At 39.3% G+C, this 19,798-nt stretch overlaps 1 protein-coding gene across 1 annotated transcript in view; it reads left to right on the top strand.

The window, feature by feature from the left end:
- The first annotated feature begins 19,310 nt into the window (after positions 1-19,310).
- The window catches only part of KCNK2 (potassium two pore domain channel subfamily K member 2), a 239,424-nt gene continuing 238,936 nt past the window's right edge, over positions 19,311-19,798 (top strand). The window contains exon 1 of the mRNA XM_007451285.1: positions 19,311-19,724. Coding sequence (XP_007451347.1) covers positions 19,691-19,724 — 34 coding nt within the window. The 5' untranslated portion in view covers positions 19,311-19,690. The remainder of the gene's footprint in view (positions 19,725-19,798) is intronic.

The raw sequence follows: 19,798 nt of genomic DNA, 5'->3' as shown, positions 1-19,798 counted from the left end.
CCAAATTCACATGTTGAAGTCCCAACCCTCCAGTACCTCACAATGTGACTGTATTTGTTGTTAGGGTCTTTCAAGAGGTAATTTAGTTAAAATTAGGTCCTTAGGGTGAACCCTAATCTAATATGACTGTTGCCCTTAAAAGAGATTAGGACACAGGAAAATACAGAGGGAAGACCAGAAGCCCTCAGACTTGCTAAATCAGAAACTCTAGGGGTAGGACAGCAACTTTAAGAAGTCCTTCAGGTGATTGTGATATGCACTCAAGTTTGAGACTCTAGTCATGGCATCTTCGATTCTCTGAGTATTCTGTTTGTTCTGGCAGTCACTTCTGCCTACCAGGACTCTCTGGTATCTGAATCTTGGAGTCCCTCCCCAGAGGGACATACTATCCTTTCATCAAAACACCCTTCAATTGCTTTACTATGGGGAAATCACCAGTAGGTTCACAGATTCAGTGATAGTAAATTCAATTCTCTAATCATCCTTCCATCAAAATGAGAGCATTGGCTAGCTCTTCCCCTGGAAATTATTTTTCCCTGACCAGGCTTGTAACATCTTTATCCCCAGTTGCAACATTAAATGTCATTTTACGTTATCGCCAGGCTTTAAGTTCCAAATTTATGTACTTGATGTGGAAAGGAGGAGGGGAGGGGATCTTCCCAATAATTTTAGATAAACAGTAATATTAATAACAAGTTTGTAAAGCACTTTTCAATGTACAGAACTCTTTTTACATCCTGAAATGTTAGTGTCCTCATCTGTACAGTAGAGATAAGTATACTCAGCTAATGGGGCTTTTAAAACAAGCCCATGACTTTGGTTCCCCATTTCCCAGAAGGGAAACTGAGATTCAGAGAAATCACATGACACAAGCGCTCAGTCCTGCAAAGAGATACCTTGGGCCCAGTTCTTTCTAACTGATATCATCATTGAAAACAAGACAAACCCATTTATTTGCACGTTGCAGTTTTTAGCACTTACCAGAAATGGTCCAGCCATCCAGGGCTCTCAGTGACATGTGCTTGGGAGACAGATTACGATTCTTTCTTCTTTGGCTGCTGATCCATGGCCTCACTGTAAATAACAAAAATGTACAGCCAGGGGGCCTCCTTTCAATTCTCTTCTGTAAATTTACAGAGGGGAGAAGTGGTTCGGTACTGTACTGGCAAGGTACTGTCAACAGCAGGAAGATTTGGAAAGGCTGGTTATACATGTCTGTGAAAAGCCCTGGAAAATGAAGGTCGCTCTTCCTGTTACCTCTGGACACCTGCACAAAGGAGCCTGAGGACCCCGGGGAAGGACAGGCTCTGTCCGCAAATTGGACAACTGTTTCCATTGCCTGATGCGAAAACTCTGGGGGGAATGCTACAGATAATTGACAAATAATTACCAAAGAAGCACGGAGAGAGATTCATGTAAAAGACTTTGCAGGAAACTGGAAAACTCTGCCAAAACCTTGATGGTTGAATGAGAAAGGGTGTGCATGTGTGTTTATGCACGTATATATGCCTTTGTGTACCTGCAAGTGCGTGTGCTTGTGTGACTGTGTGTGTGTTTAATGTTTTCTTTCTTTTTTTTTTTTTTGCGGTACACGGGCCTCCCACTGCTGTGGCCTCTCCCGTTGCGGAGCACAGGCTCCGGATGCGCAGGCCCAGCGGCCATGGCTCACGGGCCCAGCCGCTCCGCGGCATGTGGGACCTTTCCGGACCAGGGCACGAACCTGCGTCCCCTGCATCGGCAGGCGGACTCTCAACCACTGCGCCACCAGGGAAGCCCTAATTTTTTTTTTATTGTGCCTTTTAAAAGCCCCACAGATGTTTGGGGGAGAGGATTTTAAATGATATGTAGGCCTGTCAGGTTATCTTTGAGAAAACATAAATTTCTGGGAGCCATGGAAATTGAGATGGAATTTTCCTAGGTTCTTATAAGGAGAAGTGAGTGCCAAGATTTAGTGTATAATTAGAATTTGTTAAAGTATATTCTTGGCAACCACCTACTTAATAGGTATTTTATGTTTTTTCTCCCCTCCGTTTCAAGATGAGAGTCAACTGTTTGCCATCCCATAGCGTGTTGGCATGATTTGGACACATAATCTTACTCTGACCTCTGAAAACTGCCACCTTGGCCCTGTTGTTTTTCATTATGAATGCATAAGTTATTGTTGCCTTTTGTAGTATGATGATACAACTAAAGTTCCAAATAAATCACAGTAATATGAGTTAACATTTCTTGTTTACTATGCTGGACATTGTTCTAAGATTTTATAGGTAACATCAAATTTAACTCCTGCAATTTGGAAGCAGACTGAACAGCTGTGCTTGTTTCCCTATTTTTTCCCCCTGAGTTCATTATAATGAGAGCAGAAATAATCTTTTTTAAAGGTATAAATCAGAGATTGAAAACTGACAAATCACAGTCTGGATTTTGCCAGTGAACATATTTTGATTGGTCTGCAAAGTGTTTAGAAATACATTATTTTCCAACATTTAAAAACTGGTTGTTTCTCATAAAAGTTCATATTTCTGGCCAGTTTTGAAAAATCATATATTTGACAACACTTGTATTTCCTTCTCACCGGTCAGTGATTGGCTGGGGGTGGATAATGGTTGCCATTTTAGATGAATAAGTCGTCTTCAACATTCTGCTACACAAAGTTATCTTCCTCTGAAATGTTGGAGCACCCAGGGCTCGATTGTTAGATCCCTTCTTTTTTCTATCTATACTCATCATTCTGTACTCACTCCCTGGGTGATTTCATCTAACCTCATGACTTTTAATACCATTTCAATACAGATTAATCCAAAATTAATATTTCATTCCAGAATACTCTGTTTTTCAGTAAATGGCAGCTCCATTCATCAAGGCTTTATTTTATTTATTTATTTATTTTTTTGTACGCGGGCCTCTCACTGCTGTGCCCTCTCCCGTCACGGAGCACAGGCTCCGGACGCGCAGGCTCAGCGGCCATGGCTCACGGGCCCAGCCGCTCCGCGGCATGTGGGATCTTCCCGGACCAGGGCCCGAACCCGTGTCCTCTGCATCAGCAGGTGGACTCTCAACCACTGCGCCACCAGGGAACCCCATATCAAGGCTTTAAAAGTTACCATCATCCTTGACTCTTTCTTCCACATCCTACGTCTAATCCCTCAGCACATCTTGTTGTTTCTCCCTGCAAAAGATCTCCAGGATCCGACTATTTCTTGACATCTCCCTTGCTCTCACCCTCTAAGCCTCTATCATCTGCCTGAATTATGACAATGCCCTCCTCAGGGTCACCTTGTTTCTGCCCCTGCTCACTCTAGACTATTTACAAGGTAATTGCCAGAGAGATCCTTTTAAAATGCAAGCCAGACTATTTAATGCAATAACCAAGACATGTAAGCAACCTAAATGTGGTATGTGTGTGTGTATACATACATATATATATATATATATATAATGGAATATTACTCAGCCATTAAAAAGAATGAAATAATGCCATTTGCAGCAACATGGGTGGACCTAGAGATTATTATACTAAGTAAAGTAAGTCAGACAGAGAAAGACAAATATCATGATACCGCTTATATGTAGAATCTAAAATATGGTACAAATGAACTTATTTACAAAACAGAAACAGACTCACAGACATAGAAAACAAACTTATGGTTACCAAAGGGGAAAGGCGGGGGGAGGGATAAATTAGGAGTTTGGGATTAACAGGTACACACTACTATATATAAAATAGGTAAACAGCAAGGACCTATTATTTAGCCCAGGGAACTATATTTAATATCTTATAATAACCTACAATGGAAAAGAATCTAAAAAAGAATAGATATAAATATATAACTAAATATATATATGTGTGTGTGTGTGTATATATATATATATATATATATATATATATATCTGAATCACTTTGCTGTACACCTAAAACTAACACATTGTATATATATATATATATATATATATATATATATATATATCTGAATCACTTTGCTGTACACCTAAAACTAACACATTGTAGATCAACTACACTTCAATAAAAAAAAAAGTAAGTCATTTCATGTTTCTCTGCTGCTTAAAACCCTCCACTGGCTTCCCAATTCACATAGGGAAAAGCCTAAACTATCTCAATGGCCAAAAAGACTTGACATGATCCTCTTTTGTTTTTATGTAATTAACTTTTATTGGAGTATAGTTGCACTAACATTGTATTAGTGTCTACTGTACAGCAAAGTGAATCAGCTATACGTATACATATATCCCCTCTTTTTTGGATTTCCTCCCCATTTAGGTCACCACAGAACACGGGGTAGAGTTCCCTGAGCTGTATAGTAGATTCTCATTAGTTATCTATTTTCTACATAGTATCGATAGTATATATATATCAATCCTAATCTCCAAATTCATCCTGCCCCCCACTTCCCCCTTGGTTTCCATATGTTTGTTCTCTATGTCTGTGTCTCTATTTCTGTTTTGCAAATAAGATCATTTGCCCTAACCTTCCACATTGTCTCTTATCTCATCAACTCCTCACTCTCTCCCCTATCCAAGACACTGCAGTGGACTCCTTGCTCTTCTTTAAACATGCTAGGTATGCCCCTGTCTTGGAGCCTCTTTAAATTCCTGTCTGGAGTACTCTTCCCCTGGATATCTCATTTCCCTACCTCCTTCATGTTCTTGCTGAAAAATCACCTTCTTGCTGAGGCCTTCCCTGACCACCCATCCTGTTTTTCACTGCATTCCTATCCCCTTCCCTGCTTTATTTTGGACCTTTATAAAAATTATTACCTCCTGAATTACTGTATGTGTTTATTTTTTTGTTTATTGTCTCTTTCTCTTTGAACTGACTGTCACTTTCCAAAGGCCAGAATATTCTGCTCATCACTATGTCCCAAGTGATACAATGGTGCCTGATACTAAGTAGGTGCTCAATACATATCTGTTGAATAAATGAATAAATAAATAACTTGGCTCCAAGTAAAGTGTTTTCAAGGTGAATGGAACAGATTCAAAGGAATAGATAAAACAAGTAAGAGGCTGAAAAATATTCAGAGTATCATTAAGAAGGCAAATATTTTCTTTCTCATCCTGAAATAACATTTAATTTTATGTACACTTTGAAATGAACATTCTTACAAACCAACTGTGTAAAGGAACATGGAAAAAAAAAAGAATTGTGTTTAGTGATGAATTTTTAAACATTGGTTTAAAAATCAGTGAAAATTGGAGTTAATTTTACATAGACAAGGCTTTAGCTGATATCAAATTTTAAAAGCCACAAGCTTAAAGAGCCTCTTCTGTAAACATTACTTTCACTTTCTTGCACTAACTCAATGGATTCAATGGTCTCCCAGGAAGAGCAGCATCAATATCACCTGGAACCAGTTAGAAATGCAAATTCTCAGACCCCACCCCCAATCAGCTGTATCAGAAACTCCTGGGGTAGGGCTCAGAAATTTGCATTTTAACAAGCCCTCCAGGTGATTCTGATGCATGCTAAAGTTTGAGAACCACAGCTGGCTGTAACCAAACCTGGCTCTCCAGAGGACATACTGCTCCCCTGCAGCCCTCCCAAGTGGGAACCGTTTTCCAGCGGCATTCTTTGGACCAGGGGCTTGAGGTGAGCTTGTGGTGTGGTTCTCCTTAAGCCTTCTTGCCTCTCACAGGCCATTTTTACTCCCTCCTCTGACAGTGGAAACACTCACACACACACACACACACACACACACACACACACACACACACGAGTTGTCAGACCAGAATTATTACCTATTGTTCCTTCTAATATGCTATCATCTTTGTCTTCTGCGTAGTGTACAAACAAGGTAATGTTTTCCCCATTTTAAAAACGAAACAAAAATTTAAAAAATCTCTCTTGAACTTCATTTTCCTTCCAGTCATTGCACCATTTCTCACCTTCTTTTTACAGCAGAACTCAAAATAATTCTATAAAAATTCTCCTTTTTTTTTCTTTTGAACCCACTGAAGCAGCCTTTTACTGATACTGCTTTACTAAAACTGCTCTTATCAAGGTCATTTCACTTTGCTAAAACCAATGAGCAATGTTTAGTCCTCATCTAACTTGACCTGTGAGCAGCATCTGACAGTTTATCCTATCTACTGTGCTTGATTGACTTCAAGTCACCACACTCTCTTGATATTCTCCAACTCAATCTCCTTTGGTACTAACTTTCTCATATATCTGAGTACTGACCACTTCCCTATTCTATCTATTCCCATTCCTACATCTAGTACCAATGGCTTTAAATACTATTTATATGTTGATGACTCCCAAATTTCTGTCTCTAGTACCCGAATTCTAGAGTTCAAACCTATATCCAAATGTCTACTCCCCATATCCATTTTGGTGATTAATGGCCATCTTGAAATTAACATGTCCAAAACCAAGCTCCTATATGTTCCCTCCCAGACTTACTTCTTTACAGTCTCTCCTATCTCAGGTGATGGTGACTCCAGTCTTCCAGTTGCTTAGACCAAAAACCTTGATAACTCCTTGGCTTCTTTCTCTCTCATGCCATATGCAAGCCAACAGCAAACCTTGTTAGCTCTACTTTCAAAATACATCCAGAATTTGACTGCTTAAATTCTCCCTCCACGACTCTTATCCTGGTCCAAGCCACCATTGTATCCTGCCTGGATTGTATAGTGAGCTCCCAAATGGTCTGACTTGTTTTCTTGTTCCCAGTGAATCCATCTCAGCACAGTGCTGGCCTGACCCTGCTAAACTTAAGTCGGACCTCATCACTCCTCTACGCAAATCCTTTCAGTGATCGCCCCTCTACGTCAGAGTGCAAAACAAAGCACTTATGATGGTTTTTTTTTTTTTTGTCTTGTTTTTGCGGTACGCGGGCCTCTCACTGCTGTGGCCTCTCCCGTTGCGGAGCACAGGCTCTGGACGCGCAGGCTCTGCGGCCGTGGCTCACGGGCCCAGCCGCTCTGCGGCATGGGGGATCCTCCCGGACCAGGGCACGAACCCGTGTCCCCTGCATCGGCAGGTGGACTCTCAACCACTGCGCCACCAGGGAAGCCCACTTATGATGATTTAAGAGGTCCTCCATGATCAGCCCACCATTACCTTTTTGATCTGAATTCCTGCTCACTCTCTCCTTGCCACACTGGCCTCTTCGCTATTTTCGTAAACACGTCAGGCACATTCCCACTTCAGTACCTGCTATCTTTGCCTGGACTGCTTTCTTCCAGTTTTCTGCATCACTTTCTCTCTCTCACTTCCCCCAGGGTCACAATTCCAATGTTCCTTATCTACCATTTTAATTATCCTGGACAGTTTCTCTCTCCCTTCCATTTATTCTTTTTTCTTTATAACTTAGTACCATATAATGTATGGTCTATTTTCTTCATTTGTGTTGTTCACTGTCTCTCTTCCATATTGGAATATAAACTCTGTGAAAGTAGAAATTTGTGTCTCTTTTGCTCTGCCCCAGCACCTAGAGCAGTGCCTGGCATATGATAGGCACCTCATGCCTATTTATTGAGAAATGAAATGAATGAAAACTTAAGCTCTTAATTTCAAAAAAGTAATTACACTCATCCACAGGCCTAGGGGAAAATATAAAACTCTTGCATTTTTAATAGAATTTATATATTTTTGTGATAATTTTGTTAAGGCCTATCCCTCCTCCCACTTGATTGTTAACAGCATGAAGACTGGAACTGAGTCTGATTTGCTCACAATTGTCCAGGGCCAGGAATAAGGGAGGCAACTGAGGCACATGCTATGGTAGTTAGTTAGAAGAAGGCACATCAATTAATCAAGATACATCATTCAATGCAACATTTTTATAAAGTCGAAATGCAAAAATGTGTAATGAATAACATCAAAATTTTGAATAAAAATAGGATTAGTATTCCTGACTTCCTTTAGCCTCACTCTCCAATTTGGCTTCACTTGGTGCTGATAATTACCTTCTGCCACCCGATAACCATTTGCTGAGTGAGTGAATAAATAAAGGCCAGCAAAGGTGTAGACTAAGAGAAATCTATCTCCTACAGACCTTTCTTTGTGCCTTAGCATTAATAACTAAAGCAACCAACACTTATTATGTGCTAGGCATTGATCAATCATATATATATATATACAATAACTTATTTAAGCATTCTCAAAACACTGTAAACAGTTATTGCTGTTATCATCCCCATTTTACAGATGCGGACATTGAGGTCCAGAGAGATGAAATGACTTGGGTGAGTTCATACCCTAGTAAGTGGCAGATCTAGGCTTGATGGTGGCCGTGTCAGATCTGTGGATAGGAAGTCTGATAGGTCTGCAAGTAACCAGGATACATTCCAGGAAAAGGGAATCTAAGCAAATTCCTTTTATTCTTATAGGGCGAATTCACACAGACACCAAAATAAATCATGAAAACATAGGAAAAAACAGATGTCAAGATCCAAACACTAGGCTAGGGAAACTAATGTGGAATTATTTTATGAAGCCTGTGAAACATGTGGAACAAGTTACAAAGTGGGGTCATTATAGTTTTTTGTTGCTTTTTTTTTTTTTTTTTAAGTACAGTTGGCTTCAGGAACCAGGGTGTAGTATAGAAGAAAGGAAAATGAAGGAAGGAGAGAAATTATCCTATCCTCTGAAGTAGCAGACAGGTTGCTCTGACAGTTTCCTTATCATTATACACCTTTTAAAAATGTTCTTTCCCACTGAGAAGTAATTAATGGTATCCTCATGGGAATGCAAGTAAGTTCCCTAAGCTCAAAATGGTTTTGTATGTAAAGGGTAGGATCACAGGTGGGGATCACTTGCTAGAGATTTATTTGCAAGTCCTTGTAGCAAATACCATTGATGTTAGCCACACTAATTTAGAATAATGCTTTGAGGGCTCTGTTGGGGTTTATCATCAGAAAGAAGAGTTCCCATTTAAAATGTGTAAGTAAGTTTCAGGGAATAACATTAACACATTTAATTGAATGTAATCTGTACGCCCTTTATGGAAGCACCATCTCCCCTTGCTTTGTGCAAAATAGTGAACTTTTATTGCATTTTGTGAATGGTGGCAATGACATATGTAAAAGTCTTTGGGAAATAGGTTAAGGGTGAATAAATGTGAGAGGCCTTTTGTATTTTCAGTCTCTATTTGAAAACAAATTGTATAACATTTGGGTAGTAACACAGTTTTGAATTCCAGCCCCTCAGGCGACAACTTCTGGTTTCCCTCTGCCCTTCCCAGAACTCCCCTGTAAAGTAGACTCCACCTGGACCTTGAAGCCACAGGCTAAGCTGTTCACCCTGGTAGCTCCACCTCTGCATTTAGACTAGAAAAGATAAGAAAATAAAAGTGTATCCATCCCCAAGCTCCAAGTGGAAATTTATATTCTGATCTGACTTCTTTTAAGATGTGTTGAAATAAAGTCAGATTTTTTTACTCCCCTTTTACTTTTACATGAATTTCTGGAGCTCTTTGAAGTCCCAGAGGGGACTGACAGCCCTACGTAGTTGTTACTATGAGACCTTGTAAGTGCTTGTTTCTCCTGTGCCATCTTGTTCTGTGTGTTCTTGAGAGCAGACACTCAGCTTTTGTTGGTTTTTGGCGTATGTGAGGAATGATCCCTGTCCTAAATCACTAAAAGCTTCAGTGGAAATAAAGAGGTGTTTTAAAGTAGTGATTTCAAAAGGTGGGGGAGGGCCGTAGGCCCAAAGTGTCATTTTCCAACGTCAGATATAACATTGGTACCTCTCAACAGGAAAATAAGAGACAGGGAATGCTGAGACCAGACTTCTTTGATATTTCTTCAGTCAAGCATATGGGTTTGAGAGAAAACCCTGGATTTATAATAGTGTCTCTATTAGGCAATATCACGATGAATTACAGTCTAACATTATGAGAGGGCTGAGGCAATGAGCATGGCAAACTTGTTAAATCCCTCTGCTATCAATCAGCTCTGTGACCCTGGGCAAGACACTTTACTTTTCTGGGCCTTAGGTTTTTGTTTTTCTCTATAATTCTTTTCTTCCTCATATGCAAGAAGAAATTAACAAGTTCACAGATATAATTTCATTCATTCATTCATTGAACATTTGTATTGATCATCTACTTTTGTGCCAGACTAATTACAAGGTGCCAATGATTTAGTGCCAAGCAAAACTAGACTTGGTTGCTACACTCTTGGAGTTTACATTCTAGTGGGAAGAGATATGCATTATTCAAAACTCATAAAAAGAAAAAGAAAAATATAAATGTAATAACTTTAAAGGGGAGAAATGCATTGAGCCATGCAAGCATTTAAAAGGGGGAATTGAGCTAGTCCACCATGGGTATTATATTCTGTGAAAGGGATAGTCTAGGAAAAAGAAACGTTTATGACAAGATTTTTTTTTTCACTCAAAAATAGTTTTATTGAGCCGCCTAGAGGAAATCTTATATCCTTATTTCGTGATATGGAGAAAAAAATTTTAGTAGCTTATATAAGAACTCCTTGTAGGTAGAAACCCAATTTTGTAGAGAGAAGCCAAGCTTCTGAGAACTAAGTATGGATGGACTTCTGTGTGAGTGAGAAAATGGGACACATTTGTGAACAGGCTTGGAGGTGTAGGATGAGAAGAGGGAATGGGTGGGAGCCAAGATGACACAGATGTGAGGCAGTATGAGATGTGCCTCAGGATCCCTTAAGTTTTAAAGCTATTCACCTCACATAGTGCTTCAATGGACATTGAAGGAGAGGTTGGACTTTGCAACTCTAGGTAGCAGGCCAAGAAACAGAGACGCTTAAGGATGTAAACCGTCAGAAATCTACAGAAAGCAAGGCTGGGGTCTCTTTGGACTCTCGCAAAGGTTTGGTACTGAATTTAATGTTAAAAGTTCAATAAGATTTCTGTGAGGCAAGTGGGTTCAGCATACATCAGAATTATACTACATGTTAAATTATGTGCTATATTCAATAGAAGAATGCCAAAGAGAAAATTTGCTCTGCTTTTTAGCTACTAAAATGGCATCTGATGTCTCTGGTGACTATACTCAAATCCTCTGAGCCTCATCTCCACGTGGGCTTCAGTTCACCTCATGATAGCTTCTGTTGTGTGCCCATTTCTTCCTACAGCCACTGGTGGAAGCCTGCTCTCTTAACAAGGATTTGTATGTACCTGGAAATTAGGGGATTAATGCCTCTGGGAGCATCCTTTGTGGAGTGTGGGAACAGATGGATAAATTCATCCCCAGTTGACCCTGAGGTGAATAGTTCTAAGATGCATTAGTATACTTTTTATAAATTCCCCTGCAAGACCAAGCCCCAGTTGCCCACAGAAGTGACCTCAAACTTAGCTTTTCCCTCCTCCTTAACTCTTCTCATTCCCTCTCTCCTGCTTCTTGGAATTGCTCCTCAACTGGACTACCTGGATACAAGTCCTCATATCAGGATCTGTTTTTGGGGGGAACCCAAAAGATGACAAACGGTAAAACCTGTGCATATTTGAAAAGAAGTAATATGGATGCAACCATCTGTCTTTCCATTCCTGGGTTTGTTTATGACTTTCTAAATTCCAAAGTACTATTATTATTGCATTTCATCCTTGAATTTATTCTGAAAGTAAGAATTATTATTATCCCCATTGTGCAGGTAGAGAAATTAAGGCTCAAAGGGAAGAAGTGAAAAGTAACTTGCTCGATGTCACATGGATGTTGCCCACATAGAGCTAAAACTGGTTATTCCACAGTCAGTACAACCTTCATGGAGTGCCTACTGTGTGTCATGCCCCGGGCTAGCCATGGGACCATGTTGTTCCTCTTTCCCCTGGGCCTTCTCTCCAGATCTCTGTAGGATCTCTTTTCTACTTGGGCTGATCTAGGCCTGATCCAGTCGAGAGGGGCACTCTAGACTCCAATGCCTCTAGCCTCTGGAAGGACTGGTGGATAGGATACTAAGATTGCTTTCTTCTTGGAGTTGCTCTTGCCCCAGGGGGCCAGAGATCCAATCCCTTCATCCCCCACCTCAGGGGTCTCTTCACCTACTTTATTTTGCTCTTTACTCCCTCAGCCAAATGGCGCAGGACCAACAAATATATATAAATATATATATTTATATATAAATTCGGAAAAGATTCCTCTTCGAAAAGATTGCCTTGGTGGCTTTACTTGCCTGACCTCTCTGCTTGGTAAGTGCTGAAAGCTTGTGATTGAAATGATTTTACTGGAGTTATCTCAAGTCTGTATAGGCCATGGTCTCTCCTCAATGTTTTGAAGTGTGTTGACTCTTACATAGGCTGTGAGTGAATATTAAATTATTCTTCCCCCACAGGCAGCAATGAATCAAGTACAAATGGTCTGATTTCTGAAATGATCCATAAAGCTAAGTAAATGGTACTGATCTGGATCAATAATACTAGACTATCAACCCACAAATTAATATGCATGCCTTGATTTAGAATTGGGCAATAAGAAAGATAAAAACAAAATCATTTAAAACATCTGGATTGTTCTGCTAACTATATTATGAAAGTATACTGTAAATGGCATTAGAAGTTTGCCTTATTTTCTACCCAACATGACATAAAATAGCACACATATAAAAAACTGTCAAATGGACATCTATCTTATAATATGCCTCTACTATTAGCAGAGCAACTAAAAAAGAGCTTTGGTTTCAGGCCCCATAACTTTTAAGAGAAAAAATATTTTAAACTAAAATATATTTTAAGCTAAAAGTCTTCAAGGTACTCATCTCATTTATATATAATTTTAAAAGTCTGAAACCCTGCTTTCCTGAAGGATTATTGTTCTTACTGATCATTTTCCAAAGTATATGGCTGCTATTTTACAGAGTTCATATTTATTACTTTGTGTAAAGCTTTTTTTTCCACTAGGAAAGAACAAAACAAAACCGTAAAAAGCAAACAAAAATTCTGGGGTTTATAAATTCTTTATGTTAATATCTTGTGTCATAATGTCACCATATAGTACTTAAGGATTTTATGTAGTGTGGAATTTTATATGGAATAGTAAAGGGAAATAAATGATCATAGATATATGTCATATATATCTATATATTACTATATATTTATATATAAAACTATATTTGTATAACTATATATAACATATATATATATATATATATATATATATATAAAATGATACACACACATATACATACACAGATGTCTTACCCTGGATTCCCTTGAAAACTGAGCTTGACACAAGGCTGTGGTGCTAATGCTTTATTGGGAAGAGAATCCCAGCGTAACTAGAGGAAAAAGGCAAGTGTGGCAGATACCAATGGGAAGCAAATACAAGATGATATAGTACCATACTGACCACTGCTTCACAAAGAGCCATAAAGAGACATAGCCATTCCGTCAGCTGTGCTCCTGCTTGGCCATATGTGATATTGATTGCACAGATGGCATGGCAAAATCTTGTATCTGAACAGCCCATCTTGGGGAAGAAGTGAGATGATATTTATCTACCAGCTCTCTTCCATCTTCTGTTTCCTATTGGTCACAATTTGCTTCACGAGAGTTGATTCACCTACATTTAGAAAATTCTATCATCTGGTCCCTTCGGCAGCTTTGGGGAAGCCAGATCCCCCTCCATGTGATGTGTGCTTCTGGAATCTAAGTCTGGAAATGGTGGAAGGAACCAGGGACTTAAGACATGTTGCTTGTTTGGCCTCAGGTATAAAATCATGCATCATACCCACAAGTAGATCTCAAGGTCAGCAGCTGAGGTGAAGGAAGTTGCTGAGGGCCTGGGAGACAGGTGAGGTCAAGAGAATATAGATAGGAACATAAGATGTGATAATACAACATCAATCAATCAATCAACCATCCATCCAACCAATCAATCAATCTCCAGATACAACATAATATATAATGCATTCTCAAATCTCTGCATTAAAGGAGGAAAAAGAAGTATGTATAAGCTTGTATAGAATATAATATGAAAATATGCTAAGCTTTGGAATGGGTGTTTGTATTTCCTGAGAGCCAAGTTAGAAGTCTGAAAACAGAGTACTGCAAGATGTATTTGGGAGACCTGGCTTAGGAAGCTAAAGAAAACCATCTTTGCCTGTCATCCCTGCTTTTGTCCTTGGGTTAACCACTTGCAGTAAAAGTATGTTTGTCTGGAGGTAGACAGGATAGTTTTCCAAACAATGCCAAGAATCAGATGCCTAGTAAGAGTTGTCTTTCCAGAGCAGAAGAAATAGATCTGTCGATTTCAAAGAGCTTCCCTCCAGGCTGCCTATAGAGTAAACAAAAATAGGTAAGAAGCCAACAGTGCAAGTGGAGAAGTTGAATCAATAAACTTGAAATTCAGAAAACTGCAGTGTGAATAACAGTCTTTCAGATAAGCAAGGCTGAGAATTATAAGTGCTTAATTTATGTGTATCTTCTAGGTGCTATAGGAAGAGATCTATATAGGAAAACGTGCATTCCAGGAATCAACAACATGAGGGATCAAAATAAAATTATTAGACCAATATCCTTATAAGCAGAAAGCTATTATGTAATAAAGTGTCATGAACAAGTTGATTTTAAAAATAAGGGGCAGGTTTAGTCCCAATTTGTGTGCCTGGCATTTTACCCAGATCTGCCACAGTGGGTATCTTGGCAAGAGTTTCTTTATGTTGTGGCATTCAGGCATTTGGGGGCTTTGTGGGGACTTTACCTGAGCCACTATAAAGAAAAAATCCCACTAAAGATAAAAAGGCGTGTGATTTTCTTTTTTTTTTTTTTTTCTTGCGTTATGCGGGCCTCTCACTGTTGTGGCCTCTCCCATTTGCGGAGCACAGGCTCCGGACGCGCAGGCTCAGTGGCCATGGCTCACGGGCCCAGCCGCTCCGCGACATGTGGGATCCTCCCGGACCGGGGCACGAACCCGCGTCTCCTGCATCGGCAGGCAGACTCTCAAGCACTGCGCCACCAGGGAAGCCCAAGGCGTGTGATTTTAAAGGCCAAATCACGTGCTCCACTGGTTTTACACTTGAAACCCATTGGAACCATAGTGGGAATGTCAATGAAGGTTTTTACCATTTTGGAAACACTTTGGTCTCTGAACTGTGATTAGCAATAAATAAATCCAAGACATCAAACCTCCATGTTACTTGGAGGACTAAACACAGATGTCTTCAATATACTTTGAATGTTCTTAATATTTGAAGAGAATTTTTTTGAATCTGTGCATTTTATTTTTTTCAATCTTATTTTACAGATTCCTATTCTATAAATAATAGGGTGTTTTAGATAGAGAAACTTAAGGCGCTCTACCGTTTGGTAATGAAATGAAGGGCAGAATATTTAGAAAAGTTCATGTACCCAAACACACAACAAACTAAAATTATAAATTCATGTCTAATGTGTCCAGTGGTCAAAGACTTTGTACTGCTGCCAGAATTGCCAAATTTTAATAAAACTGGACTTGAACATAAAAAAAAAAATAAGGGGCAATTAACTTTAGGGTGGGATTCTGGAAGTACCCATTAGAGTTCCATATAAAGAACGGAAGAATCCAAACTCTTGAAACGCTAAAGCTTTCAGGAGATAAAAATATCTTTAGGAACCTTTTAATTGTGGGTTTGATACTCTAGAAAGATCCAACAGTTTCTGCATTATTTATATCCTGGTGGCAAATCACTTCTTATAATTTGTTAATGTAGGCCCTAAATATATATATATTTGCAGAGCCTGTTGAAGATAGAGATTGCTCCACAGAAATGAAACCTCTGCATCTGGAGTTTCACGCTCGAGGCCAGTGGGGTAAGTCATGCCTACAGATGTTTTTCAAAGTGTTTTCAAAATCAGGAAAGATTACGTAAAATTTTAATATCTGGCCATAGTAGGTGTTTGGTCCTTCATGGCCAATGCTGGCTGGAGGTGAGTATAGCAAGTGTGCCCTTGATACTAGCGCTCTCCTGTTACCTCATTCTCACAACTCTATTCTATTGAATCAAATCCATTGTCTCCTGTAGACAATTGCATCTGTTAACTGCATTCCTCATCAAACAACCACCTTTAAGAAAATTACTCCAGAGAGACGTAACCCAAGTGTTCATCTTTTAACTTGTTAGTGCTTGCTAACTGGTTTCAGCACCTTTCGTGGCTTTCTTTGGCTTTTATGTGTTCCTCATGGCCGTCTCTGGCCATACCTCCAACTTCATCTCCAACACAGGTGCCATTTTGGTGTGTTGCCTGTGCATTCTTAGGATACTTTCTACCCATTTCAATTTGAGATTTGGCTTTCATCTTCTGTCTTGGTACTAAAAGTTAATTCTAGTCTCACAGGTTGATGCCTCCTGATATTGTCGTAGGTTCATCCAAGTGACTGAATATGACTGGCTTCTTATTTTCAATATGCCTTTGGTATATAGATTGTATGAATGGCCCCAATTTTCCATGCCTCTCCGTATCCACATCCTTCGGTACTGAATCCCTGCCACCCTCGAACACACACACTAACTCTGGGCTTGGCAAGTTGACCCAAACAGAGGCATTAAAATGCACTTGTACTTTTACACTTCCTCTCTTGACTTTGATTGCCTTGAAAACATATTTAAGCTGGCCAGAGAGCATTCCTGAACTGACCTATTGAAGGGATATGAAAGACAGGTACAAGTGAAGACACAAGAAGAGCTCAGTTGTCCCAGCTGAGTCTATCCTATATCAGCCTGCAGAAAGCTGACCCCCAAACACATTAAAGATCACAGAGTCACCTACCTGATATGCAGCTGATGCCCAGATAAGGCCAGGATTGTCATGCTGACCTATAAAATAGTCAGCAATAATAAATGTCTATTATTTAAGCCGTTGAGTTTTGGAGTAGGTTTGTTACATAGCAATGACTAACTGATATAGCATCCCAATTAGTGAGATTTTGGTTGTATTTACCATATAGTCTTCTCATGAGAAATTAACCTATAGGAAGAGCTTGGGCAGCTACACACTTAACAATGTGCCAGGAAAATATTCTTATAATATTTTGAAGTTTCTCAGAAGCAAAATAATTGAAGGTTTACTTTGGGGTAGGTTGTTTTCATTTGGGAGAATGTAAACATGTCTCATCTAAAAACTGACTATGTTCTGGGGACATTCAAACCCAATATTTGTGTTGTAAATGGTGTTCCAAACCCATTGCCGCATAGGTAGGGGAATCTTGGGCTGGCATACAGAAAATATTTCCCAACAAACCATTGCATTCACTGTTACTTTGAGGTCTCTATGCAGAAATGTGATTGGAAATAAGTGCATTAGGGACCTCAGAAGGTTTGGCCGTGCATTTTAGATGCTTATCTGAGCCACACAAGTTAGGAATCTGGGATGGAAATCTCCTAAGAATAACCATTCTCACGAAATTTCCAATCCCTCTTTTTCTTTTGGCAGAATTTAAAATTCCATGGAAATGGCTCATGTCACAAGACTTCTGTGTGATGTTGGCCAGCACCAGGAAGAAGAGTGGCCCAGGAAAGGAAAACCAAACCAATGTGGCTGCTTCTTTTCACACCTTTGAAAAGGTTTGGGTTTGGCTCAAACCGAGAAAGAGCACTTGGGGTTTTTATTTTGTGCCAACTCCTTGAAATACTATTCACCTGACTCATGGAGCTTTGAGCATCAGGAGGAAACAAGCCCTTAACCACCATCAAACACTTCCTTATCTCTCAACCCCACACTAACCAAACATTCGTGAATCCCAACATGACTTTCATCCCAGCAGCTTCCACCCTCTCCATCCTCCAGGTTGCTCCATCTGCTTTCTCATATGCAAATATATAAGGTCAGCAAATGCTCATGGGTTAAGACTTTTTCATCAACTAGTCTAATTCTAAGATGCTAATTTAAAGGGATCTTAATTTCTAGACCCTAGAATCATTTACAGCACTGAATTACTTGACAGTTAATAATATGGTAATATTTGGATTCAAAATGCAGAAACTCTTTCCCATGAAGTTAAAATAGGATAAGAGTAACCTGATTTAGTTTATTTTTCAAGTTGCCAGTGGCTGGGTACTTCATCAGATTATAGCATGAGATGGTACTAATGAAGCAAAGGTCAGGGGTTCACATCTCTGTCTGGTCCAATTAGCATTATTATTTTTCACATTCCCCTTCCATTCCTCTCACTCTCAGCCAAGTCTCCTACAAATTAGCGCAACTGTGCAAAGGGATGTCCAGAAAAGAGAGCATAGAAGGATTCAGTGAAAACTCACTCTTATTTCTGGAAAGTCCACTGACAGTTTATGTGCTATATTGCTGCGTATGTGTACATGTATAAGTCTGTGCATGGTGAGGATTGTTTTGGTATGTGCAGTTATAAATATGTGTCTGTCTATCTAATCTCTCGCGCTGTCATACGATTTGAAAAGCGTGCATTGTTTTAGTCAGGTGGAAGGATTATGTTACCTGAATACCGGTATTTAATGTACATTATCACATTTATTATCATTATCAAAACCAGATGTTTAAAATTTGGGCTAGAAATTCCATAACACGGATTGTATTACCTCAGGGTCACCCTACCACCTAATGCTCACTGCTCAGCTGGTATTTTGTTATAGCTCTAATAGAGCAATAATGTGCTTCCACAAGTCTTAGTCTGGTATTAGATGACATGTGGGCTAATTTTGGTGGGTTGAGCAGACGGGTAGGGGGTTATACAAACCAGAGCAATTTGCTTTCCCAACAATAAGAAAATATGTGAAGAATTATTGCTAATAGTCAAAGCTTCTCTCTCTCTCTCACTCTGGCTTTGACTTGCTCTCTCTCCTTACTCTTACTCTCCCTTTCATTCTTTATCTTTGGCTCCTTTATTTAAAATTTGTTGTCATTTTTATTGTCTCCAAATGCCCCTCAAACTTACTCCAGAAACAGAAGCTACCTCTAATTACTAACTTTCTTATCTCAGCAAAAGCTATTTGAAACCTTCCTCTTATTTACCTTTCTTGCATTGCTTCTGTACTGATAAAATTAAAACAAGCAAGCTCAGAAAAGTGATAGCATTCTTGATTTAAGAAATTATAATCAATGCAATTTAGATAAGGTTTAAAAAAAGAAATAAGAGCCTATGTGGAACCAAGCCAACGACTCATCTGTTTGCATTAATAGGTTCCAGCAATGGTACTACAGGCACGGAAAGCCTGTTCACCACTGCACTTAGCAAGCATATGAGCTTAAAAATAAACTTTGACAATGTAGATCTCTTTGTCCTTTCAGGAATGGAAAACATTATGTACTTCAAAGCATACTAAGCCTGATTTTAAAATATAGTTGGGATATTGTTACTGTGGCAATTGGGAGTGTCTTTAGGCTGCACACAGTACATGGATGCTTCGGGTGCAGTAGTACTTGAGTCACAAACTAGTGAGAGTAAATGACGCTGGCAATTTTGATATGCTCATTTATAAGGAAGAAACTTCTGTCTTTTAAGTTCTCTGGAGCACTGCAATATATTTCCTCCTTTCAATCAGGGAATTTCTTCCTGAACCAAACTGCAAAAACAGAGTATTTGAGTAGCACATTTCACTTGCATACAGCAGCGTTTGTTCATTTTTGACTGTTTTTGGACAGGAAATCAATCTACAGGGTAACATTCACACATAAAAAGGAAACAATATGGGACAATGGTTTGTTAGTACAAGTGACTCTGCTTGGGAAATTACCGACAAGAAACCTTGGAGGAAGAACGGCATTAAAGATCAAAAGCATGATGACTCCTGATGAAAACATCCCCAAATGATGAACCCACAAGCAAGAAGGAACTTCTACTGTAAGTATTTTTGCAATAATCAATCTTACTATTTTCAAAACTTCTAGCGTATGTGGAGTAGATTTCCAAGCAAG

This window comes from Lipotes vexillifer, unplaced genomic scaffold, assembly GCF_000442215.2.
Source record: "Lipotes vexillifer unplaced genomic scaffold, Lipotes_vexillifer_v1.1 scaffold570, whole genome shotgun sequence".
Taxonomy (NCBI): Eukaryota; Metazoa; Chordata; class Mammalia; order Artiodactyla; family Lipotidae; genus Lipotes; species Lipotes vexillifer.
Note: the sequence above shows the minus strand (reverse complement) of the source record. Positions and strands in the feature narration are given on the sequence as shown.